This window comes from Malaclemys terrapin, chromosome 2 (genome assembly GCF_027887155.1).
Source record: "Malaclemys terrapin pileata isolate rMalTer1 chromosome 2, rMalTer1.hap1, whole genome shotgun sequence".
In the NCBI taxonomy this organism is placed as follows: domain Eukaryota; kingdom Metazoa; phylum Chordata; order Testudines; family Emydidae; genus Malaclemys; species Malaclemys terrapin.
Genome location: NC_071506.1, coordinates 152,220,958 through 152,246,691, shown reverse-complemented (window position 1 = coordinate 152,246,691; position 25,734 = coordinate 152,220,958). Strand labels below are relative to the sequence as shown.

The 25,734-nt window shown below is 39.1% G+C and overlaps 1 protein-coding gene and 1 long non-coding RNA gene across 13 annotated transcripts in view; one reads left to right on the top strand and one right to left on the bottom strand.

Annotated features, from left to right (window-relative positions):
- RETREG1 (reticulophagy regulator 1) overlaps positions 1–25,734 on the bottom strand; it is a 136,897-nt gene that overhangs the window by 30,908 nt on the left and 80,255 nt on the right. The window contains exon 1 of one of the 3 annotated variants that reach the window (XM_054017907.1): positions 20,476–20,696. The exons of the other annotated variants lie outside the window; for them this stretch is intronic. Within the exon in view, the coding sequence (XP_053873882.1) occupies positions 20,476–20,510 (35 nt within the window). The 5' untranslated portion in view covers positions 20,511–20,696. Of the gene's footprint in view, positions 1–20,475; positions 20,697–25,734 lie in introns of those variants that run through there. 3 annotated transcript variants of the gene reach the window in all.
- LOC128831479 (uncharacterized) overlaps positions 5,604–25,734 on the top strand; it is a 52,012-nt gene continuing 31,881 nt past the window's right edge. For 4 of the 10 annotated variants that reach the window (XR_008443810.1, XR_008443806.1, XR_008443801.1 and 1 more), the window contains exons 1-5: positions 5,604–5,783; positions 10,641–10,818; positions 23,947–24,092; positions 24,740–24,825; positions 24,962–25,094. This is a non-coding gene — a long non-coding RNA (uncharacterized LOC128831479). Of the gene's footprint in view, positions 5,784–10,640; positions 10,819–12,891; positions 12,950–23,946; positions 24,093–24,739; positions 24,826–24,961; positions 25,095–25,734 lie in introns of all 10 variants that reach the window. The other 6 variants (XR_008443803.1, XR_008443802.1, XR_008443807.1 and 3 more) reach the window with 6 other exon arrangements.

The window sequence follows — 25,734 nt, the reverse complement described above, 5'->3', positions numbered from 1 at the left end:
ATCCTCCTGGTTGATGGTAAGGGCTCAGGCAGCAACATGCACATCCTGGAGATGAATGGATGGCTGCGTGGATGGTGTCGATGGGAGGACTTCAGCTTTCTCAACCATGGCATGCCGTTCCAGGAGGAAGGTATGCTGGGAAAAGATGGGCGTCTACCTGACCAAGAAGGGGAAGAAAATAGTTGCATATCGACTTGCCAACCTAGTGAGGAGGGCTTTAAACTAGGTTCCAAGGGGATGTGACAAAAGCTCACAGGTAAGCATAAAAAGGGGCCATCTTAACAGAGGACTAGATATTGAGAGGGGGAAGACCATGAAAAATTACAATAGGATCATAGGTTTCAGAGTAGCAGCCATGTTAGTCTGTATCCGCAAAAAACAGGAGTACTTGTGGCACCTTAGAGACTAACAAATTTATTTGAGCATAAGCTTTCGTGGGCTACAGCCCACTTCATTGGATGCATGCAGTGGAAAATACAGTAGGAAGATATATATATACACACAGAGAACATGAAACAATGGGTGTTACCATACACACTATAAGGAGAGTGATCAGTTAAGGTGAGCTATTATCAGCAGGAGAGAAAAAGAACTGTTTGTAGTGGTAATGAAAATGGCCCATTTCCAGCAATTGACAAGAAGATGTGAGGAACTGTAGGGGGTGAGGGGTGGGGGAGAATAAGCATGGGGAAATAGTTTTACTTTGGGTAATGGCCCATCCATAATAGGATCATAGGAGAAACAAGAGGGAAATCAGTGGGGGGAATCTGCTCAGCATCTCAGATGTCTATACACAAATGCAAGGAATATGGGGAATACATATTAAGAACTGACAGTATTCGTCCATATGATAAATTATGACAATTGGCATCACAGAGACTTGGTGGAATAAGTCTCATGACTGAAATACTGGTATAAAGGGATATACCTTGTTTACGATGGACAAGCAGGAAAGAAAGGAGGTGTTGTCTTAGATATTAAAAATATATGTACTTGGTCTGAGGTCCAGAAGTAGGTGAGAATAGACCAGTTCAAAGTCTCCACGTAAAAATAAAAGGGGTAAAAAAATATGGATTATGTCATAGTATAGGTCTAACTAAAGACCACCTAATCAGGAGCAGGAGGTGGAGGAGGAATTTCCAGAACAAATAACAGAAATATAGTAATGGGGGACTTCAACTACCCAGACATCTGTTGGAAAAGTAATATGGCAAAACACAACATTTCCAATAAGTTATTGGAATATATTGGGGACTACTTTGTGTTTCAGAAAGTGGAGGAAGTAACTGGGGGGCAGCCTTACAGAGCTGCAAATTTCTAATATCACAGTTCTTGTAGGGATTAGTGCTAGGATAACTATAGGACCATTGCAGACTTGGAACCTCTCTCTTCTCCTCCGCATACTAACAATATTGGCCCCTGGAGCTAAATTAAATCAATCTATGGTGCTTCCTGTCCATAGTGCTAATACCTAATAATGTAATTAGTAGGTTCTAAACTTAATTTTAATTACATTTATTTTGAAAATTTGGTTTTAAGAAATACAGCAGCTCTCCATCAGTTTGGCAGCAAGGAGAAGACAGCCAGTTTGGGGGATGAGGATTGCGACATTCTCCCTATGAGTGCTGTTTAGGAGGGGGATATGTAGGGTGCCTCCTTCTAAGAGAGTTACCAGTTTTGGGATTGGTTGTCTTCCCCCATGAGCCACTGCCTAAGGCAGGTTCTGCCAGTACCAGCAATGCTGGTATCCATAAGAGGGAAGAAAGTGGGCTTCTCAGCACTCGGGTGAGGACAGTACCATGATTATAGAAACATCTTATATACTTTGCTCCCTTTTTAAAAAAATTATTATAGGGTTCTTCAGTCATTGCAAAAACCATGAAAAATATTAGGGATGTAAAAATAGTACGAGAGGACTGTGGAATATCTTCATAAGAATTACCCCCAGTTTTGCACAGCTTTAACAATGAAGCAATAGCTCAGAGAATAGAAAGTCAACACTATATATGAATTATAGGCCATAAGCCAGAAAATACAGCAAGCAAATTGTGAAGGCTGACAATAATAATGTGTCTGTCTTAATTGCATTAAGAATTATTTCCACAGATCACAACATGAAAGAATATTAAAGAGAACAAAAAGAGATATACACAAATAGATACAAGAAGACTAGATGCAGTATTTATCATTGTTTTATCTGAAACTGTACGCATCTAATGTAACTGCACCTTGTGTACAGTATGCACCAATGTGTACTTGCTAAAAACACTTAGCAATTTCCTTCAGCACTCACCCATAGGAAATCACAATAGATACACATATCCCTGTCCTTCCTACAGCACCAGCACTCTCTTATTTTACTTGGGACAGTCCTGATTTTCAGATGTGTTTCCTAGGTTTCCCCCTCTTGATCGCAAACAAACTGTGACTGTAAAAAAAAATTGCCTGAACATCTCTACTGAAACCACTGAAAATGCTGCCTCCTCTCTTGTACTTCTTCAACCTACACTGTTGTGCAGGGAGAGCAGGCAATGTTATGTCAACATCACCCTTCCCCCAAAAGACATTAGAAGCATACAGAAGCATGAGTACGCATATTCCAGAAACACATTTTTCCTAATTTTGATTTTAACCATCAAACTTTTTCTGACATTGAAAAAATACAAGGTATTCAATTCAGGGAAAGCACTGTTTTGAGAATCAGTGTTGCAGATACCTAAGGTGATGTATGATGTGTGGTGCTGATCACCATATGGTGCCATACAACATATTGTTAACGTGGAGTTCACAAGCATCTTCACAATTACATTAATAAATTCAAACAGTACATGTGAACTCAAGTACTTCTAGCCATCATGTTTTTGGAACATCCCTTAACATGGTATTTCTTGATTTGAGTTTATTTCCCAAGTCACAAAACTGCATTTCACAAAGCCTGAGAATCTTTAAGGGCCACATTTTTAAAAGGCTTCTAAATTTGCACAAATCATTTTTGCATGTTAAGAATATTTGATTTAATATCCCATTTGTGGGGCAGTGTGTGCAATTACATTATTTGCAAACAAATTACAGTATTGTGCATGACAATGCAGAGCCTTGGTTGAAACACCTTTGGAAATGTTCTAATAATCCAATGGAGACTATCACTGATTATGTCCATATCTAAAAGATGCAGAAAAATTGAAATATTGAAACAAAGACTTTGTAAGCCTTCAACCAAACAAGTTCAACGTTGTTTCAAGGTCTTAAACTAGAGGGCAAAATACTTTGGCATTATACTCTTGACTGATTGCCTGAGTACCATTTGTGCCTCTCAATTCTTTGTCAACACTCTATGAAAACCCTCATGGGAGACAGATCCATCTATTGGTTTTTTTCCCCCAAAAGCCAATTGGACACTCTTCAGCAAGAACTTCTCTCTTCCCTTTTCCACTGTAATGTCCAAATGCAATGTCTCTCTTCTATTATTTGCCTTTAAGTACTTTTTCCACAGAACCCATCCCCTTCTGCATCATCAAAACACCTCTCATTCCCCTCCCCCGCCATTTATCTTTATAATCTGCTCTATGCCTTCTTCCTCTTTTCCCTGTGCCTACTAGCATGCTTTTGTAACTTTGATCCTGAAAAGCGCCTTCCATGTATTCTTCTTACTCTGCTGACCATTCTCTCAGTGTCTCTTTGGTAAATGCTCATCTTTTTCTTCTGTAGGCTAGCATCCCTCAACACTTATTACAACCTTCCACTTCTCCCTCTAACTTCTCTCTTTAGGTGCCTTAATTTGCTCTGATACAGTTATGCCAATGGCTCTCAAATAGAATTCTCAACCCCACAACTCCATCTCCAATTGTGTCAGACATTTATTTCTGCTTGCATGTTTTGCTCCCACTCATTGTCCAGAAGACAGACAAGAGTCAACGGATGTGGTTTAATTATGCCACAACTTTACTCAGTTAAAATAAGTTGGAGTACCTAGCAATACATTTTACAGTGCAGGTCATCATCAATTCCTTAATCATTTCTACATAATCCCTGACCTGGTCTCAGCCATCCTGTTCCTGGGATCCCATCGCCTTCCCCTCATATGAGGTAAAAAGAGGCTATAAAAGGGTAAAAAGGGGCTGGCTTCCTTGGGGGATGCTTTCCTTCGATTCATTTACCAATCCATTTTATCTGATAAGTGTATCCCTTCAGTAACAAGTGCATGCATGGGACAACTGCTGTGAGTTTTATGTATCAAGTTGCAACGTTATAACCTAATCCCCCTGCCCCACCAACCAGGTCCCAAACCTGCTATGTGACAGGTGAAAACCCCCACCCCATCTCAACCAATTTGGCAGTGAGAGAAAAATTCCTTCCCAAGGAAAATGGGGTGACTAGCATAATGCTCACAGTGAATCATGAGGAAACCTTATCTTTGTGCAAACTTCATGGTGGGAAAGTAGGTGCTGCCAGCCTGATACAGGTACAAAAGAGCTTCTCTAGGACAGCATGGGGTATATATACCCCTCCACTCTTCCGGTCAGCAAGAAGGGTGTGCCCTTTTCCCTTGGTCCATCTATTTCCTGTTCTTCCCTGCTCCATCCCTCTAAATTTTCTCCCTCTTCCCCTTCTACTACCTGATGTAAGGAGAGACCTTAAGGGTCAAAAACCCCTTTTCTACTGGTCACCCAGACAAGGATCCACTGCACAGAGCTGTGATGAGAACAATCTCCCCAAAACTGAATTTATTTTCCTCTACTCCCTGTCCATCAATACCCTTCTGTTAGTGTTGACAAGGACAGTAACCTTCCTGTTACCCAGATTCGCAATTTCAATTTTGATTTGTATTGCAGTCGCATCTAGAGGTGCCAGTCCCCAAGAGCTTACAACTGAAGTATAAAATGGGAGAGCAGGTGACTGTAACAGACGTGGGAAGCACCAGGTAACAGATAATTATAGTAAATGTAACATGCTGTGATCACTGCTTATCAACTGCTTAGCCAGTGTCAAATGTTTTGCAGGTATCGCAACAGAGATGGATTTTAAGGAGAGCTTTGAAGGAGAACATTTTTGTAGATTGTTATAAGAACTTCTGTGAGTAAGGAGAAACATGGGAGAGAGCACAAAAGTTGTTTGTGGGAAATTTGACTTCAATGTGTCTGACACTGACCTCTGTTCCCTCTCCAACCATATTCAATTTTTTTTTGTTAATTCCTGTTAATTCTTCCTCTTTATTATCACCAAAATTCACCCTTACTTCACTAACCACTGCTGAAACCCACATCCACACTGTTAATCTCACATCTTGATTAGTGCAAACTTTTCCTTTCTATCTTCCCACTGTCTCACTTCTTTTCCTCCCACTTTAATCAAGATACAACCCTTCTGGCTTGAAGCTGGCAGAAAGATTAATATGATAATGGATACTTCCTTAAAAATTATTTTCCAGAACTGTGTTTTGGGATATATCCAATGCATGGAAACCTTCGGTCTCTAGAACAGTGCTTGTAGCCAAATGACACAGTGATTAGCTCAGAGGTGGGCAAAGTACGGCCTGCGGGCCCCTCCTGACCGACCCCTGAGCTCCTGGCCTGGGAGGCTCATCCCCGGCCCCTGCCCTGCTGTTCACCCTCCCCTGCAGCCTCAGCTCGCCCCGCCACCAGAACAATGCTCTGGGTGGCAGGCTGTGAGCTCCTGGAGCAGCGCAGTTGCAGAGCCTGGTCTGACCTGGTGCTCTGTGCTGCGCAGTGGCAACGACGTGGCTGGCTCCAGGCGGGCCAGCCACCAGTGCTCCAGGCAGCACGGTAAGGGGGCAGGGAGCAGGGGGGTTGGATAGAGGGCAGGGGAGTTCAGGGTGGTGGTCAGGGGGTGGGGGTGTGGAGAGGGGTCAGGGTAGTCAGAGGGTAGGGAACAGGGGAGAGAGCGAGGCTGCGGGGCTGGCTGCGCGCCGCCGGAGCTCCAGCCAGGGGAGCAGGGTGAGTGTGCAGGGCCCGATTCCGGGGTATCAGGCGAATTGGCCTAAAGCCGGCCCTGGTCAGGAATGAGAGGAGGGGTCGGATCGGGGGGCAGTCAGAGGTGGGGATTCCAGGGGCAGTCAGGGAACGGGGGGGTTGGATGGTGCAGGGGTCCCGGGAGGGCAGTCAGGGAACGGGGGGGGGGGGGGGTTGGTGGTGTTGGATGGTGCAGGAGTCCTGGGGGGGGGGGCGCATAGGGAGTTGGGGCCAGGCCATGACCCCCTCCCCTAACTGGCCCTCCATAAAATTTCCAAAATCCGATGCGGCCCTCAGGCCAAAAAGTTTGCCCGCCCCTGGATTAGATAGAAGAGTAGATTGGCTCCAGGCATAGAAGCTTAGCACAACAACTTGGCTTACCTTACCTCCTTATGGAGAAGGGGGACCCCAGACAAATTTGAAAAAAATTTGGTCTGAATTTTTAGAAATCTTTGATTAATTCCTAGCAAATGGAAATGACAATGTCGCTCTCCTTTTCCGCCCCCTCTCCCATTCCTTTACTGTTTTGTTCTCCCTTTATTTTTGGGGGGGAAATTCAGTATATATTAAAAACAACCACCATCACAAAAACAAAAAAAAACTAAAACCCCAAAAAAGAAAAGAAAAATCCCAATCCTAACCCAAAATACAGCTACTAAAAGTAATTTTTTTCCATTGACACTCCAATCTTATCAATCCCCTTTCATTCTCTTCAGTGACTTCCCATTTCAACCATGTCAAATTCTAGCTCCTCATGCTCAGGTTCAAAGCCTTGCACATCTTGTCCCCACCTGTATCTTGGTTCTCATTTCTCCCTTGTCCCTCTGCTTCTCTCTTCTTACTGTTCCCTTCTCCAAGTTATGGGTTTGTACCGTCACTCAGGTGCCTCAGACACTTGGAACAGCCTTCCAATGTCTCTTCCCCAAGCTTCCTCCTCCTTAAAACCACTTCCTAATTTCTGAATCCTTTATGAGTCTTTCATATTCAACTCTCTTCACCAATAATCTCTGTACACCAGAGTGTAGTCTCACTGAAATCAATTAGATTATTTGAGTTATGTACCTACTTATGTGTTTGCATCATCAGGATCTTAACTTTCAATATTTTGTTTTTTGACTGCAGTGGTTTTGTAAAATGTAACATACTCTTTCTGTTGTGGCATTTAAAAACAGACATTTATAATTTAGTTCATTATACATTTTAATCTGAAGTTGCAACAGCAGTTTTTCAAATTAGTTTTACAAAGTCTTGACCTGATTTAAATCAACTAAAAAAAAAAAAAAAATCAAATGTTTTAACTCATTTAGGTTGCTCCACCCAGCTGTCCAGGCTCAGTTCCCAGGATTATTGTTACTTGCCTTGACTCTGGTTAAGGAAGGGGATGCATTTGTATGTATCTATGTATTTAAAGCACTACCTAAATGTGCTACTTAAATGACTAATCAAACATTTAAAAGTTACCTAGTATTTTCCACCCCAAAATACGATACCAATTAAAAAAAAAAAAAGTGAACACACTACCAGGAACTAATAGACATGAAAGCAGCATGCCACTAGAAGAACTCTCCTACATAATGTTAATGATCTCTGATTATTTTGCAGACAATTCATCTGATTTGAGGAGTAACAAAAAGGATGGTATGCTCTGTACATCATCATTACTTAATATTTAAATCCAAGCAAGAATCAGACTAAATATAGTACTTTTAAGTCTAGATTTATGTTATTTCTACACTCATTGTACGGTCTCACCTTTTCAGCTTACTTGTCTCCTTATGTTTGACTTCGTAAAATCCAATAAAAACATTGGTTGACATGTGTGGCTCAGTGGTTAAGGCAGGACTTTTGGAATATAGTTTTGGAACTGCAACTGATGTGCAGTGTGACCGTGGCAAGTCACCTCGGGCAACCTCTTTGTGCTTCAGTTTGCCCATCTGTAAAAAGGGCATAATAATATAATGTATCTTCCTCACAGGGGTGCTGTGAGGCTTGAGTAAGATTCCAGGTCTGTCATGATGTGTCACTCTGAAGCCTAGAATGTCTATTCACTCAGTGTGAATTGATGGAAACAGCTATATGGTTAAGAGATCTTTTCGCATAGAATATCACCAGGGTCAATCATCACTGGGATTCGTAGTCTGTTACCATCCAATTTTTAAATTCTCAGTTTGGCTTTTTTACATATTACGGAAGATACCCATACCATCACAGCATGGGCTTTCACATACTTAATGTTGATACAACACTTTACACATACAAAAGATTTTTCCATCCGAGATTCTGTAAGCATTAACGCAGAAATAATGAAGTGCAACATTTATTACGACTATGCTACAATCCTCTCCGGACGAGACATTGTTCCGGAGTGCGTGTGGGATGACCCCTCAGTGAAATCACACCTTACAGCAGGGATTGGCAGTCTTTGGCACGCGACCCGTCAGGGAAATCCGCTGGCGGGACAGGACGGTTTGTTTACCTGCAGCGGCCGCAGGTTCGTCCGATCGCAGCCCCCACTGGCCACGGTTCGCCATTTCAGGCCAATGGGGGCTGCGGGAAGCAGCGGCCAGCACATCCCTCGGCCCACGCTGCTTCCTGCAGCCCCCATTGGCCTGGAACGGTGAACTGCGGCCAGTGGGAGCTGCAATTGGCCGAACCTGTGGACACTGCAGGTAAAGAAACTGGTCTGGCCTGCCAGCGGATTTCTCTGATGGGCCACGTGCAAAAGACTGCCGATCCCTGCCTTACAGCATGGTTTTAGTGAACTTGTACTTTTTCCCCTTTGTTTTCTGCAAAATGTACACTTTAATTAAAAACATTTTAATTCCTATATTTGCAAAGATAACCTTCCAAATATAAACCAATGCAAGGCTGTCTTATTGAATTCGCAAGCAGAAACAGTAGCTGTAAGAAAGATATGAACTGTATCAGTGGTTCTCAAACTGTGGGTTGGGACTCCAAAGTGGGTTGCGACCCTGTTTTAATAGGGTCACCAAGGCTGGCGATAGACTTTCTGGGGCCTAGGACCAAAGCCTGACCCCCAAAGCCTGGGGCTGAAGCCTGAGGAATTCAGCCCAAGGCACTGGGGCTCAGGCTTCGCCCCCTCCTCCTCCCGGGGTCAAGTAGTAATTTTTGTTGTCAAAAGGGGGGTCACGGTGCAATGAACTTTGAGAACCCCTGAACTATATCAATTCATTTTGATGGTTTGTTAACTCAGAAATGTAGTGATAATTTAAATAGCAACACTAAGTACTTCAACTGTTTCTTATCTTTTATTGAAACACCCAGTTTTCTTTATCTTTTGGTCTAAAACATTTAAAAATAATTCTTCTTCTTTGCCTTCATCTTGTCCTGTTAGTCGGGGTCAGTGGCTCTTGTTCTTTGTCTCCAAGAATTCCTGTTGCGCGAGTTTTCCAGGTGATACCCACCTTCTTCATGTTCTCTTTCAGCATCCTGGACAACCTTTTTCTGGGTCTTCCTTGTGGTCTTAGTCCTGTAACTACTATATCTAATGCCCTCTGACCACAATGCCCTGCGTCTCGTTGTCTCACATAACACAACCATCTCAGTCAATACTCCTTCAGCTTTTGAGTGATGGGGGCCACCTGCATCATGACTTGTATTGTTTCAATTCATAGCCAATTAGCTCTCGTCTTACCCAGCATCCACCTGTGCATCCTCATTTTGGCAATGTGAAGTAGTAGTGGTTCTTTCTTTCTCGATGGCCAGCATTCCTACCTATACATCATGGCTGGCCTAATCAAGGTCTTGTACACTTTGCTCTTTAGTTTACTTGACATAGTCTTATCGCAGAGAATTCCTGTCAACTCCCTCCATTTGTGCCAACTCTTCATACAACTACCAATATTCACAGTCCCATCATAGCTCAACACTGAACACTGTTGCACACCAGATTCTCATTTTACTAGCCTCTTGTCCCTCTTAGTGAAGCATCACCAGTATTGCCTCTGTTGTCAGCTGATTCATAAACCATTTTCTTTTAATGCAGCCCTCCATAATTCTAGATCCCTTATTTTAAAATAATAATTAAATATAATGGTATTTTTTAAACATACAAATAACTAAAGATTCTACCAACTACTTGACTTGTTGGGCTCTCAATGTAGGATTCCAGGAGAAGAGGAGATTTAGGAACATCTGAGTGGAAAGGTCTCTTCCCCCCACCCCCTTTATTTACTCAATCTTGCCATCTGTCCCTGGTCTAGTACTCCCCTGTGAAACAGAACCCACCTCCCTGCTCTCAGTACCCTTCCTTATCAGAACTTGAACAGGGTTTAAGAGTTCAGCAACACCTTAAACATGTTTAACTTAAAGCATGTGAGTAGTTCCATCTGAATTCAATGGAACTACTTAACTGCTTAAAGTTAAGCATGTATTTAAATCACTTTATTTGACTGTGGCTACGGTGTTCAGCAGTTTGCAGGATTGAGCCTGAAATGACCACTAGGTTTTTATAATAGAGTTATATATGCCTGTACAAGAATGATCCTATGAATCCTTTCACGTCAGTATCTTTATAGAAGTGTTACTTTTTTTGTGTATGCTACTAGATGTCTAAAACTAACAAAAATAAACCATTGTTTTTAACTGCTATTTTTTTCTTCTCCTCATCCTTCTGGCAAACTGCTGCATCATTTCTAAAATTGTGACAAGCAAATGCACAAGCTATCACATAGCTGTAAGAACAGATGCTTCAACCCATCACGGTCACAAACTCTGGCCAGGAGATTTAGTAGCAACGCATTCTCTGGAAATGACTAATGGTCTCATGCCCTCAGTTTGTATGTAGACATCTGCTCAAGCAAAGACCCATCAAGTTCTTCTCAGAAAGGTCAGTTGATCTCATGTTACTGATTTAAAAATCTCTACGAATTGTGCTGGAATGTTTTTAATCACGTGAACACATTATTGATATATGTGTACACATACACACCCCACTCAAAATTACAGCCATGACAAAGCAGAACATGATGTGGCAACTGGAGGATTATAAATACATAAACAAAGAGTTAGTAATTACACAGCTTCAAGCCTTCCTAATTTTCCAATGAGCATAATCACATCTGCCTTGAGCCTCTGCAGGCTTTGTGGACTAGAAGATGTCATTTAGGACCTATTACTCAAGTCAGTAGAGCTGAAAGTTACATTCCTATAGCTCTATAAATCAAAACAACTAATATATTTATTATTGCAGTCTTTACAAAAAGTCAAAATCCAGAGCTCAACAGAGAAGTGACTTACTAGTTGTTACTTAGAATTTATCACTTAGGAACTTTACAGAGTTTGATAAATATTACAACTAAAAAACTAAGAGGCCTAAGAACATTTCTTTCTGGGCTATTAGCAATAGTTACAAAACTTGAACAAATGAAAGCAAGTTTGCGAAGTTATACAAGTAGAAGAGATCCTCAAAAGCACACTTTCTCAAAGCCCCCTTTGCATAAATAAAACTAGATATTTAAAATATTACCGCTGCAATTTCTTAACGCCAAAAGCTTACAGATGCAGACAAGTTTGACATCGCATGAAAATCAGTTTTACACGTTATTCAGTTACAGATAACAAAAATGGCTTCCAGTCCCCCCCAAAAAGTTTAAATTTCAATATGTAAAATAAAAATAACAAATTACTTTGAAAAAGCACACTGATTTTAATGTATATTTCTAGAATTAAGGGTTATCATTAATCATTTTAATTATGTAATGTTAACTCTGACTGGCAAAAATTTCTAAGACTTCTATCATAAGGTGGTGCGATAGTATTATTTACTATAATAAAGTACTACAGATTTGTGAACAGCATTGATTGTGGTATGTAGGAATCATTTAATGCTAAGTAGAAACATCAAGTTTTAAACACCACTTAACTCAGACTGCACATTCTTAGTGATGTATCTGTCCGTTTAGAAGGCTGATTATGTAGTCTAAGTATTTTCTCCTATGCTATTTGGAGCTCCCAATGCAATAATTAGGTATACTGTATTAAGATATTAAGAGTAATTTGTGTCAGCTGACTATGACAAAGCAAATGGAATAAATTTGGATTTGTGGCATAAATCAATCAGCGGGAGATGAGACAAACATCTGTTTTCTTTTAACACTTTAATAGAATTGCTTAGTTAGCAAGGAACAAGGCATATAATCACCACTCAGAAATATACTCTGCCCTCACCCACATGAACTGTTAACATTCTTTGACCAAAACTCATGGTTATTAATTTACTCACTATAAACAGTAAGTTTTCTAAAGCAATCTTTATACTCTCTCTTCCTAATCAGTCCCACCATTGTGCATCCATGCGGGAGTTCTCCTTCACCATACCTGACAAAAGCAGTCCTAAGGAAAGTCCTCTGGATTTCACCAGCATTTTACATTATGGTCACTATATTATCCATATTTCTTTAACACTAATGCTCTGGCAGCACCTTTCCTCTCAGTGTCAGGAATTTTCTTTTTACATTAAAGTTAATGAAACTTACTGCCAACTAGAAGAAAAGAGCAACATCTCCAAATCCAATCTCCCTCTAATTAATTACACTTCTCCCCAGTCCAAGCGTATCACTACTGTCAAAGCTGTAAAGGCTCTGAATGGATGAATCCTGTTAACAACGCACAATGTTTTGTAATTTTTTTTTTAACAGTTTGGATCAACTTTTGTCCTTGGCTTGAAAAAGTTTTGGAAAAATGAAGGCAAAATTATTACCTACAATCAATGGTAATTTGTATTGAGTGTATGCTCAGGTTAAGTCCAAAAAGACTACTTAGCAGTAAAGGATCAGGCTCCTATCTCAGTCTCTTTTGGCAGATGTGGTTACTCTCAGGAAACCAGTTTTAATGGTTAATAAAGATAATGAATGCATAAAACTGAAATGTACTCAGTAACAATTTTTCCTATTAAATTCAGGTCACAAGTAGGACACATTTTGATCAGCAGCGATGCCAATGATGTTCACTCCCCATAGGTAATGAGATATGTGGAACATTTGAGAACTATGATCTGTAGGATTCAGTACTTTATTAAATGGTGCTATCTGAACTCTGAATATACTAATGCTTACAACCATTAAAACTGGCCCACCCTAGGGGAAAAGAAAACAATATTTGAGGAATAGCATCTTTTTGTGTTGAAACCTCTCTGTTGTGGACCAATGTTAGTATTTTAAGCAAATTCTTACATATACTTTCATCAAAGCAGCTTTTTTTAATGATAAAAGAGTTGGAGTGCTTTTTCTAGAGTTCTTTTGTGTTGGTAAATGATAAACAAAAGAAATAGTATTTTTCAACTCACCTCATACAAGTACCATAGTGCAATCTCTTTATCGTGAAAGTGCAATTTATAAATGTAGATTTTTGTTACATAACTGCACTCAAACAAAACAATGTAAAAGTTTAGAGCCTACTAGTCCACTCAGTCCTACTTCTTGTTCAGCCAATCGCTAAGAGAAAAGTTTATTTATATTTACAGGAGATAATGCTGCCTGCTTCTTATTTACGTCACCTGAAAGTGAGAACAGGCATTCGCATGGCACTTTTGTAGCCGGCATTGCAAGATATTTACATGCCAGATATGCTAAACATTCATATGCCACTTCATGCTTTGGCCACCATTCCAGAGGACATGCTTCCATGCTGATGACGCACGTTAAAAAAATAATGCATTAATTAAATTTGTGACTGAACTCCTTGGGGGAGAATTGTATGTACGCTGCTTTGTGTTTTACCCGCATTCTGCCATATATTTCATGTTATAGCAGTCTCAGATGATGACCTAGCACATGTTGGTCATTTTAAGAACACTTTCACTGCAGATTTTACAAAACTCAAAAAAGGTACCAATGTGAGATTTCTGAAGATAGCTACAGCACTCGACCCAAGATGGAAGAATCTGAAGTGCCTTCCAAAATCTGATTGGGATGGGGTGCAGAGCATGCTTTCAGAAGTCTTAAAAGAGCAACACTCTGATGTGGAAACTACAGAACCCGAACCACCAAAAAAGAAAATCAACCTCCTGCTGGTGGCATCTGACTCAGATGATGAAAATGAACATACGTTGGTCTGCACTGCTTTGGATTGTTATCGAGCAGAACCCATCATCAGCATGGATGCATGGCCTTTAGAATGGTGGTTGAAGCATAAAGGGACATATGAATCTTTAGCGCCTCTGGCACGTAAATATCTTGCAACGCCAGCTACAACAGTACCATGTGAACGCCTGTTCTTACTTTCAGGGGACATTTTTTTAATCGTTTGACAGCCCTAATTATAAGTAAAATAAATAGCTCTGAACAGTCCTGATCTACAAGTCTTTTCCTTTCAATAGCCATGCTATTTAATTTAGACATTTCATAATTGGATATAGTACTGGTCCTCAGTTCAAAAAGTCTGTGTACTGCTCCTAAATTAAACTCTGTATGAACATCTTCATTAGGTGTAGAAACCAAGTGAGTGTCTAATTATTTGGTATAAGTAATAATACAAATTTCCTTTCCTCCTTTACCTCGTGAATCTTTCCTGGAAATAAGGGCATCAGAGGATACATATACCTTAGTTGACCTAATCTGGGACATCATATTGACTAAAGCCTATTTTTTTGGGTAGCTAAAGACTGAGTCCTGTATCCAAAGCTTCTGATTATCCACTGGAAGATTCTGAATGTGGGTTCCCCTTCTGATGAACAATTTGTCAGCTTAACCAATCCACACGCTCATTCAGACACTCTAGTGTCTGTATCCCTTATGGACTGCACATCCATTTCTTACTCAAAACAACTTGACTGTTTTGGTCAGAGAAGTTTCTTTTGCTTTTCTTCATGGTTTCCAGGAGATAACTGTGGTATTTTATTACATGATTAGCATTTGATAATCCTGGATTGGTTTTTCAGGGGACTGTACTGCAGATCTGATGGTATTGTACATAAGACTCTGTACCATCTCTGTTTCAACCAAACATATATTCATGTTTGATCCATGTACCAATACGCTCCCTGGCTTACTCGTTAACGCTGGCATTTGTTGCGCTTATTTTCCTCTCTAGGATTGGTAAGGGAATATCATGTCTCAGAAAAGCTCCTGAAAACTACTACTCCTGTAAAATGAAGAACTTGCCTGACATTGCTAGTTGAGAGTCAAATCTTTATAAAGCAGATGATCAAACAGTTAATGTTATTCTTTCAAGTTGTTTTACAATACTAGGGAAAACCTTATCTTGGCCTGTGGCTAGAGATATGACTTTCTACAATTCCATGACTTGATTTGGGGATATTTTGTCTTTCCTCTGATGTCTTTCTCAAAACTGATAATTAAACTGTAATTTAAAATTTCTTGGAGAGAATCCTATCCCCTAGTTCCTCAACACACATAGCTTGCTCTAATCTGTGTAAGAATTTATGTAGCTTACTGATAGATGAGCTACATAAATTCCAGTTTAAATGTTTTGAGTGTTTTAACTACCATTCCATCTGTCTGCCAACACAGACCTACTTTTTGGAGCAAATTTTGATGGGCCAGCCCTTACATAAAAGGGTGCTTTAGACCACTGGTTCCAAATGCCTCAAGTATCTCTTAGATATAGTTGATCCTCTAGTCCAGGATTGCCAAGGAGGAGGATGATCAACAATACAAGGCTCCTAGTCTTGAGGTAATTTTAAAAATAACGTGTAATATGACACTGTAGCCCAGGGGTCTGCAACCTTTTAGAAGTGGTGTGCCGAGTTGTCATTTATTCACTCTAATTTAAGGTTTTGCGTGCCAGTAATACATTTTAATGTTTTTACAAGGTCTCTTTCTATAAGTCTATTAATATATAACTAAACTATTGTTGTATGTAAAGTAAACAAGGTTTTTAAAATGTTTAAGAAGCGTCATTTAAAATTAAATTTAAAATGCAGAGCCCCCCGGACCGGTGGCCAGAGCCGGGCAGTGTGAGTGCCACTGAAAATCAGCTCGCGTGCCGCCTTTGGCACACGTGCCATAGGTTGCCTACCTCTGCTGTAGCCAAATGTTATTCATTTGAAGTCCTGATTCTGCCAAATCACAAAATAAACATTTCAGTGTTAATATATAAACACCAAACTGGACAGTTTCTACGCAAAAGAATAAATGGACACAAATCAGACATCAAGAATTGTAACATTCAAAAACCAGTAGGAGAGCACTTCAATCTCCCTGGACACTCAATAGCAGACTTAAAAGTGGCCATTATTCAACAAAAAAACTTTAAAAACAGACTTCAATGAGAAACTGTAGAACTGGAATTAATTTGCAAACTGGACACCATCAAATTAGGCCTGAATAAAGACTGTGAGTGGATGTGTCACTACAAAAAGTAATTTCCCCTCTGCTGATACTCACACCTTCTTGTCAACTGTTGATTTGTCAACTGAGAATAGGCCACTTCCACCTTAATTGAATCAGCCTGGTTAGCACTGACCCCCCCAACTTGGCCTTGTTAGCACTTACCCCCCCACTTGGTAAGGCAACTTCCATCTTTTCATGTGCTGTATACATATACATACATATATACTGCTTACTGTATTTTTCACTCCATTCATCTGATGAAATGGGTTTTAGCCCACAAAAGCTTATGCCCAAATAAATTTGTTAGTCTCTAAAGTGCCACAAGGACTGCTTGTTGTTTTTGCTGATACAGACTAACACGGCTACCACTCTGAAACCGTTAGAAACTTGATTTTTATATATCCACAATATGATACTTGCTCTATTGTACTATATTTTGCCATTCTGCCAAGCAGTAGCAGAATTTGTGGACTTAAAGGTGAATTTCCTCTTTGGAGCAGAAATTTGTGACACAGGCTTTTTTTAGTATGTGTTTGTTTACAAAATGTATAGAAGTTGTGCCTCCTTGAACAAGAGTGGTAACAAACAACACAGGCAACTTCCTTCTTGCAGAACCCTAATATTAGATACCTCTATCTCATCCCCAGAAGCAGCTGTCTCTCCCCTCCCCCAGGCCTCGCTAATGTTTCACTGGTTCACAAACTCTATGCGAGTTTTCCACACTTTTCACCTGGGAGACCCCTAGTCGAAGGCTGCTCACCAAGCTCACATGCTTTTGAAAGGTGAGTGGGGCCTCTATCTTCCTTTTGTGAAGCTGCTCCTCAACAGAGAACACTCAGATCTTCAACTGCCAGACAAAGAAGAGTGCTTTAACTCCCAGAATACCCTTAATAACTGAGTTTAGTTATTGCATGGCTTTTTCAGCTCTTTGTATGGGGAATTTTATACATCAATGTCCCTTAATGTGCAAGCCATTAGCAACTTTTGCCAAAACAGTATTAACATCATCATATGTTACAGCCATATAACCAAACCAGTCATTCTGCCTTGTAAACATTTAGTGATATGGTCAAATGACCATGCACTTGGCCATATCAAATGAATTGCTCCAGTCTACCAAACAAACCTCTCTTTACTTCTTTCTGTTCAACTAGAAATTATCTACTAGGGGGAGGGATAGCTCAGTGGTTTGAGCATTGGCCTGCTAAACCCAGGGTTGTGAGTTCAATCCTTGAGGGGGCCACTTAGGGATCTGGGGCAAAATCAGTACTTGGTCCTGCTAGTGAAGGCAGGGGGCTGGACTCGATGACCTTTCAAGGTCCCTTCCAGTTCTAGGAGATAGGATATCTCCATTAATTTATTATTATTTATTATTTATTTATTTATTACTTTTGGACTGTCCACACAATCTTAGCAGTGTTGGTGCAAGAGCTTTCTCCTCTCTGTTTCTCTGCAACACCCTTCCTGTTTCTCTGTATACCTCACTGACTATCCATCTAACATCAAATGCTGCCTGAAAATCACATTTTCCCCCAAAACAGCAGAGGATATCCTAAACTAACTGTATTTAACACTCAAAAGCACTGAGAGATACATACTGTAGGAAAACAATATATAACATAAAACGATTATAACCATGAAATAAAATATGTGTTTTCCCCTGTACATGCTCAGTAGATATTTTCAAATGTTGATCTAAAATTTATTCAAGTCAGCCTAAATGCCCAGAAAAATCCACTGGTAAAAATGATGCCCTTTTGCCAAGACAAAAAGGCAAATCAAACCAGAAAAATTCCTTTTTGTCCCCTTCCTCCCCCCAACTTCTATAAACACTGGAGTCTTTTTTAAAATATAAAAACAGTTCCAAATCTGAGAATTTATAAAGCAGAAAACAACTGGGAAATTCACGTTACTGAGTCCAGTTCAAGGGAAAGAAAAGGGAAAACAAATATTGCACTTCAGCCTGAGGGATATGTTAGGTATAGATGGAGGCTGCAAGTGGGGGTTGGCACAGAGCTGTAATTCCCAGTTTGTTGATTACACTGGATTTCCAACCGTATTGTTCCTCTGGAGAGGCACAAAAGGTGGGGACCAGGATCTGGACCAATGAATTCAAGGGGTGTTCCAGGAATTCATTATGGAAGGAGTGGGCCCTATTAATATTAATATGTTTTGTTTCAAGTTCTCACTTCTGAAATGTTTGCTAACTAAAGCATCAGTTTACAAAACTCTAACAAGTTAAACATTAATTTTTACAACGTTATCTCATATCTAATAGCCAAGGCCTTCTTACAACAAATTCTGAACTCCAAATGCTGTCCATATCCTTCTAGCTTCCTTTGAATATTGGTAAACATCAGATTAATCAAAAAGTTTCAGATTAACTAGTTAAATCAATTATTTTTCACTGGTGTTAAGATAACAGAGATGGAAAATAATCTCTCTGATCAAATTGTTCCATTCCGCTGGAAGAGCAGGATACAGTCCCCTCATAAGACTGACGTGATATAATGAAAAAAATCACATTTTTGTTTAACGCCCCGCCACCGAGTTTTGTGTTGCCCATATTATTCCTTCCTTGTATTGTAAATATAACCAAATTTTAATAAAAGTACCAGCTAAAGTGTTTTTAATAAAAAGCAACTAAATCGATACTTTAAAATAAAGACTATCAATAACCAATTATGACTTCACTTTAAAAATAACCATGTTACGCTGAGTTACAATACTTTTAAATCAGATATTTGCCGAAGCCCAGATCCTGCAATCGGATGTGTGTGGGCGAACCAATGTGTTTGCACAGAACCCCAATCATGTCACCAATGATCCACATGGGGAGAGGAGTTTGCCACATCCAATGCAGAATCAGGTACTAAGATATTGTCCTGGACTAGACAAGTAGAAATAGATATTTTATACTACAGATATTTTCCCATAAAACTTGGAAAAAATAACGACTGTGTTTGTATCCAGATGCATCAGTTGAAATGATAAATTCAAACCGTATGTGAATCTGGAGTTCTGGCTCTTACAATTCCTTAAAACGTGTCATGGCTGCACAAAATTGTTTTTGAAAAGCTGGAAGTCTTCAAGCAAATTTCTGCCATCTTCATGTGTTTTTAAAACATCTGACTGACCAGGGCATTTTGTAATTTGTGGAGTCTCAAATTGTTTCTTTGGTCATACCGTGGAGTCAATATTTTTCACTAATATCATGACTCTTAATATAATCTCAAAGTGGAGAGATAGTTTGGCTTTCAAAAAACAACATTCCCTCCCTCTCCCTGATTTACACATATAAGTTTATTGACTCTGAAAGAAAAAAAGCATTTCCCTACAGACAGCCAAGATGTTACTTCCTAACTGGTTTCAACATGTTTTGGCAACCCACACAATATTAAATCCAATGCCATTTATTATTCATATTTTCCTATTCCCTTTAAGGAATCCAACTAACTTATTCCTGGGATACACTGAAGATTAGTTTAACTTCATACTTCACTTTAAACACATTTTGATTGGAATATTAATATCTGTATTTAACGTACATATATGTAGCTAAATTTAAGTCATTCCATTTATTTCCACTGGAACATGCTGCATTACATTGTTACATTTTCATCAAACTAGTTGCTTCTAAAACTAAATTTTAGATCAGCACCTCTTTCTCAGTCCCTCTCCTATGATTTTACAATCTAATTTGAACCAACAAAGCAGATCATAGAAAGAAAGTATTCCACAGACATACCTCACAGGAACATAGTGCCCTATCTAGCAGTATGAATTATGGATCTGTCAATAACAGGCTCCACAAAAGTTATTTGTGTCTCTGACATTTTGAGGCTTATGTTGTTTCAGGATTATGGCTGGGAGGAATGATTTATTAGAAAACTTAAATTATTTTGTGTCAATCACTTTATTTTTACTTAAAAAATACACTAGCACTTATATAGCAGTCTGCAACACAAAATCTCTCTAAAAAAATTAACTAATTCCCAACATTGCTGTGAGCTAAGTATCCTTAGGTCCATTTCAAAGATGGGAAACAGACAGATTAAATGACTTGCTATAATCGCAGAGCAGATTTGAGTTAGAGTTGGGATCAGAATTCAGGAGTTCCAGGCTCTTATTCTTATGCTACTTCAAAAATATATAATTCTATATGAAAAAGCTATAAAAGTAAATGACAGTACCTTTTACTTTGTCCAAAGTCCTCACCTTCCGACATTTCAGACTTTAAAAAAATAAAAATAAATCCACACCAAACTAGTTAATCCAGACAAAGATTTTCAATTATTTTTGTTTTAAAAGAAAAACAGCCCAGGACTCTGCTTTGTGTGCTCCTGAGTAAAGTGCTTCTTGTTCAGAGAGTATGTGTTTACACACATCCTAAGCAACTGCTTGTCTTGAATGAAGTTCAGAGTGTTCTATTTTGACTGACTAATTCTATAAATAAATAGGGTACATCTTACTACAAGTACTGTGACAGGCTGTTAAGTTTCAAGCACAACCCAAAGGCCAAATATTTTTTTATGGTCATGTGAGAAGGAATCACCAGCCCGTAATTAACCTTTATTTGCCTGACTCCACTGAAACTCCTCTGCTTCCTCTCTGCTTGTCTTGGCTGTAACTAAGCACAAACCAAAATGATAGAAAGCTACAGTACATGGAGTTTACCAGGAATGTCATAGCAGTCTAAAAAATCATATAGAAAATACTGTGTAGTTGGTTAGAAAAAAGGTATACTGTAACTGTGATAACATCTAAAAACTTTATTTACTGGCTGTCTCTACCACACAGTTGGCAGACACAACATACTGTTACTTTTCCCCTCCTGAATCTAGAAATGTCATGAGACACTAGCAGTTCATCACGGAAAATGAACTGGAAGACCTATATTTCCAGTTAGGATTCATTTTCTTCTTATGTTAGAAGCATGAGTTCCTCGATTCTGTGTGTATTTGTGAGAGTCTGTCAAGTCAGTGAAATTGCTTCCTCACTGGTTGCTTCTTTCCATAAGACAACAGCTTGACATAGACATATGATCTTTTTAGTATCCTTATGGACCATCACTGCTTATGGATATCATTACACAAAAAGCTGTTTTCTAGAAGGGGAAGCAACAAGTTTTGATATTCCACCTGAAAGATTGTTTCTGGGAATAAGCCTTAACAAAAACCTGTTGTTTTAAGTATCTGACCAAAGTAGGGATAATGAGTAAGGGGAAAATCAGGCTCTATTTATTAAGACTTCTGATGTTTACATTTGTATTATAAGTAGTACAATATTGACTAGAAAACTGTTTCTTAATTAAAAAAACAAACTAAGGAAAAAGGATTCACATATTTTCAAAATAAAGGGATTCTAAATAAATAGTGGGATCTCTCTTGTACCCAAGAATGGTCTAAACTCACAAAAAACCCTAAATAGCTCACACAGGTGATTCCATCAAAGACTGGCTACTTCAAGTCACAAAAGCTAAGAAGGCTGGATAAATATTTGAATGAGAAACCATGTAAAATTCTCAGAAAATGGGTGAACATCAGACAATGTGCATGTTGGAGGTCTGTGGGAAACGGAAGTTTTTACTCATCTCCCTGTCCCCAGCTTTTCAGCTAGTTTCTGCTTCCTTCCCCCTTCCAAGTCTTCCACACGGTCCCTCTCCTCAGTCCTCAGCTACCCAACTCTTCCTTCCAATCCGCACTCCTTCCTTCCTCTCTTTGTTACAGATGTTGAGGGTCCAGCAGGCATGGGTGGTTACTGCATCCCAACGACCTAATTTAATTGTACACACCTGCTAGTAAAAGTGATGCCGCCTTACACAACAGATCTGTTCCCTATGAATATTCAGTCATATCTGCTTCCTTCAATGACCAAAGTGTATTGCTTTTGGCTCCTGTTAGCCCAGGGATTGGCAATCTTTCAGAAGTGGTGTGCCGAGTCTTCATTTATTCACTCTAATTTAAGATTTTGCGTGCCAGTAGTACATTTTAACGTTTTTAGACGGTCTCTTTCTAGAAGTCTATAATATATCACCAAACTATTGTTGTATGTAAAATAAATAAGGTTTTTTAAAATGTTTAAGAAGCTTTATTTAAAATTAAATTAAAATGCAGAGCCGCCAGGACCCGGGCAGTGTGAATGCCACTGAAAATCAGCTTGCGTGCCACAGGTTGTCTATCCCTGTGTTAGCCTAAGATAGAGGAAGCTGGATTCCATTCTGCCTTGCAGCTCTTCAACAAAATTGTTAACTATGTTCCCTAATCTTCACTAATTAATGGTGATATGCAATACAGAAAAGAACCCAGTTTGACTTTGAGATCCCAGACTGAGTTTGCAGGCTTATCAGTTATCAAAAAGAATGTGCTTTTCTTATATAGAACATGTGTGTGAACACCTACCTGCCCATCCACCTCATTAAATTAACATTAAAGAATGTAAAGTCAAGCACTCCAAAATTAGGAAATGCCAGAATCAAGGTTGCTGCACATCTTTAATTCCTCCCTTGTGCATATGCATTATGATACAATCTTTAATTACATGATCATATACTATTTTTTCCACGTGACCCCTTCCTGAGTCAGGGCACAGGATGGATGGTGCTCATTTAATGATCAGCTATTCAATATTTTGCTTTATCCTCATTTAATATGTTGCCTTAGGCCTTATTTACTGCACACTATTCAAACCCAGCTCTGAAGACAATTATTAATTTCCTCATGGGTTTTTCTTTGGTGATCATCACTATATTATCTCAGTGCTTCACAAACAATTTATCTTTCCAACACCCCTGTCAGAGTTAGCCCCATTTTACAGATGTGGAGCTGAGCCACTGAGAGATTATGGTCAAAATTGTCCATTAATTTTGAATGCCCAATTTGAGATGCCTTGGACCTCATTTATCAGGGTACTTAGCATTATATAGGACTTTGTATGTTCAAAGCACAGCTCCCTCTGACTTCAGTTGCAACTGTGAGTACTCAGCACTTCTGCAAATCAGACCCAAGATATCAAATCAAGCATCCAGGAAAATTATCCCTTGTGACCCCACACTGAAAAGTTTGGTTTAAGTGACTTGCTTAGTATCATATGGGAACTTTGTGGCAGAAGTAGGGATAGAATCTAGTTCTCCAAGGCAGCATTCAATTGCTTTAACCATAAAACCATCCTTTCTCTCCCTGATTCATTCAATACACACCTTCCCAACTTCTGTAACAAATGAGGCTAGGGTCCTACAAACAACAATCTCCTTTACACTCATTCATCCCCAAAGCAGTTTTTTAAATAAATTTAACAGATAGTGTTTATTTTTAAGCATTTTTCCTCCATTTTTATTTATTTACATTTTCAGAGTTGTGGGAAATTATGGGAGTGGCTCAGACAATCATTTGACATTGAGATTTAAAAAAATAAAGCTTTATAACCATTAAAAAACAAATTGTCAACATCATGTCAAAATATACAAAGTAATTATCCTTAAATCCAACTCTAATAAGTTCTCAAGCAGCATTTTTAATAGCAAACAGAAAAATCAAAAATTCCATCATCATGTGGCATAATATTGATACCACATGGCTCATCAACTGGGGTGGACCTTTAGATCGACTACACAATTCACAACCTACTTAACCAATATCAGATTGCAGTTTCTTTCTGTATTACAGCAGAAGTGAGTTTTGAAGATGGACTTAAGAAAAGTTAAGGAGTTGGCTTTATGGACTTTGATTAGGAGCTTTCCCTGTTCAAGTAATATGGAAGGAACCATGAAAGTGCTTATGTGAGAAGCAGGCAATCAACGCTGGCATCATAGGTAGGAACTGACCTGACAAAAAGGTAATAGGTTAGATAGGTAGGATGGAACTAAATTGTGATGAGCTTTGAAACCAAAGACAAGAAAATTTTGTTTGAGATGGAAGAGTGGGAGCCAAGAGAAGGACTTAAAGGGTATATGTGATGTAGGCCAACAAGACAAATTGTGCAAGATGATCAAAACTTGGACAAGAATTACAATACTAAATCAAGTAAATTTCCCAAGCCTTTATTAGCATGATTGTCAAGTAATTTCATAATCAATTTAACTAATTTAATAATTTTATTTTTAAATCACGATGCCTTTCTAGCAAGACCAGGCCAGTGCCATAAATCTCTGGGAGGCAGCACAAAGTGTGTACTATTATGATCAAGGATTCATTTTATGACAGGGAAAAGAAACATTTTGTCCTGAAAATTTACTGGTTTGGCACCAGTGACATTTTGGGCTACTGGAGAGCCAGATAAAGAATTTTACTGTTACAAATGTAGCAAAATTGTGTGTGTGTGTGTGTGTGTGTACGTACACGCACTCACGTGTGGGACAGCTGTTGAATAACTGCCTTCTACTTAGACCAAGAGAATATCTGTGACATATAAGTTCGAATGCATGTTATTAAAATAAATTTTGTTTCCATTTCACTCAAGAGATGAGTCACATCAGGGTTGCTGTTCCTCCCTTCAGAGGGTGAAGGTGACAAGCAGCAGGGTTGGATCACGTGGGCCATGATTTGGTATGTAGTCCCAGTTCTAGAGGATGAGCAGCAGGTTGGTAGTAAATATTCATAATCACTGTGTTGCCATGCCAATTGTGAGTGTTGGCAACACTGTCAAATATGAGTTCCATGTAACAGTTCTTTCCTTCCACAGTTCAAATTTATGGAATTTCTCTATCTCTACCTGACAAACTGCACAAGCAAGATACATAGGCGTACTCGCCACACACCATTTAGTGTTGTGACACTCCACATGGTATTGAATCCATACAGGAAAGCCAGGCAAGGTATGGAACATGCTCATGGAATGTGTAGCATTCTTTTCTAATTTGTCTACAACCTAGTTGTGGAAAATAGGATCTACGTCTGTTACAATTGCCTTAAAACTAGTAGAGTATATACTGCTTCTGTATACAGAAGGTTATTTATACATTTCATGAATCATCTTACAATGACTCTACATTATTCAGATTGCCATTAGGATGTTATTTTATTCTGTAAAGTTCAGTTTCTGTAAGGATTAGGTAAGCATGAAGGGTATAGTTGGTACAATTTATTAAATGTAGTAGAAACGGCACAGAATAATATTCCTACAATATTATCAATTAATAATGATTTCTCCCTACCTTGTTGAGACTTTGTTTTGCAAGTTATATTTATTCTATTAAAAAGCAGAGGAGGGAAGTATGAGGAATCTCTAACAACAATATTTATTAAAGATGTATATCTAAGGAATTGAGATTGGAGCTTAAATCAATCTTGATGCCAATTTTGTATACTAAATAAGCTTATTTTCCATGTTCCCTTATAGTCTTCTCCTTGTGCTGTTCAGTGTGACAGCCTTCTCAAGGTATTGATAATCAGAACTAAAAAGCCAAACTACTGTTTGATAGGGCCGCATAGTGTTTATTTTAAAAAATACATGCA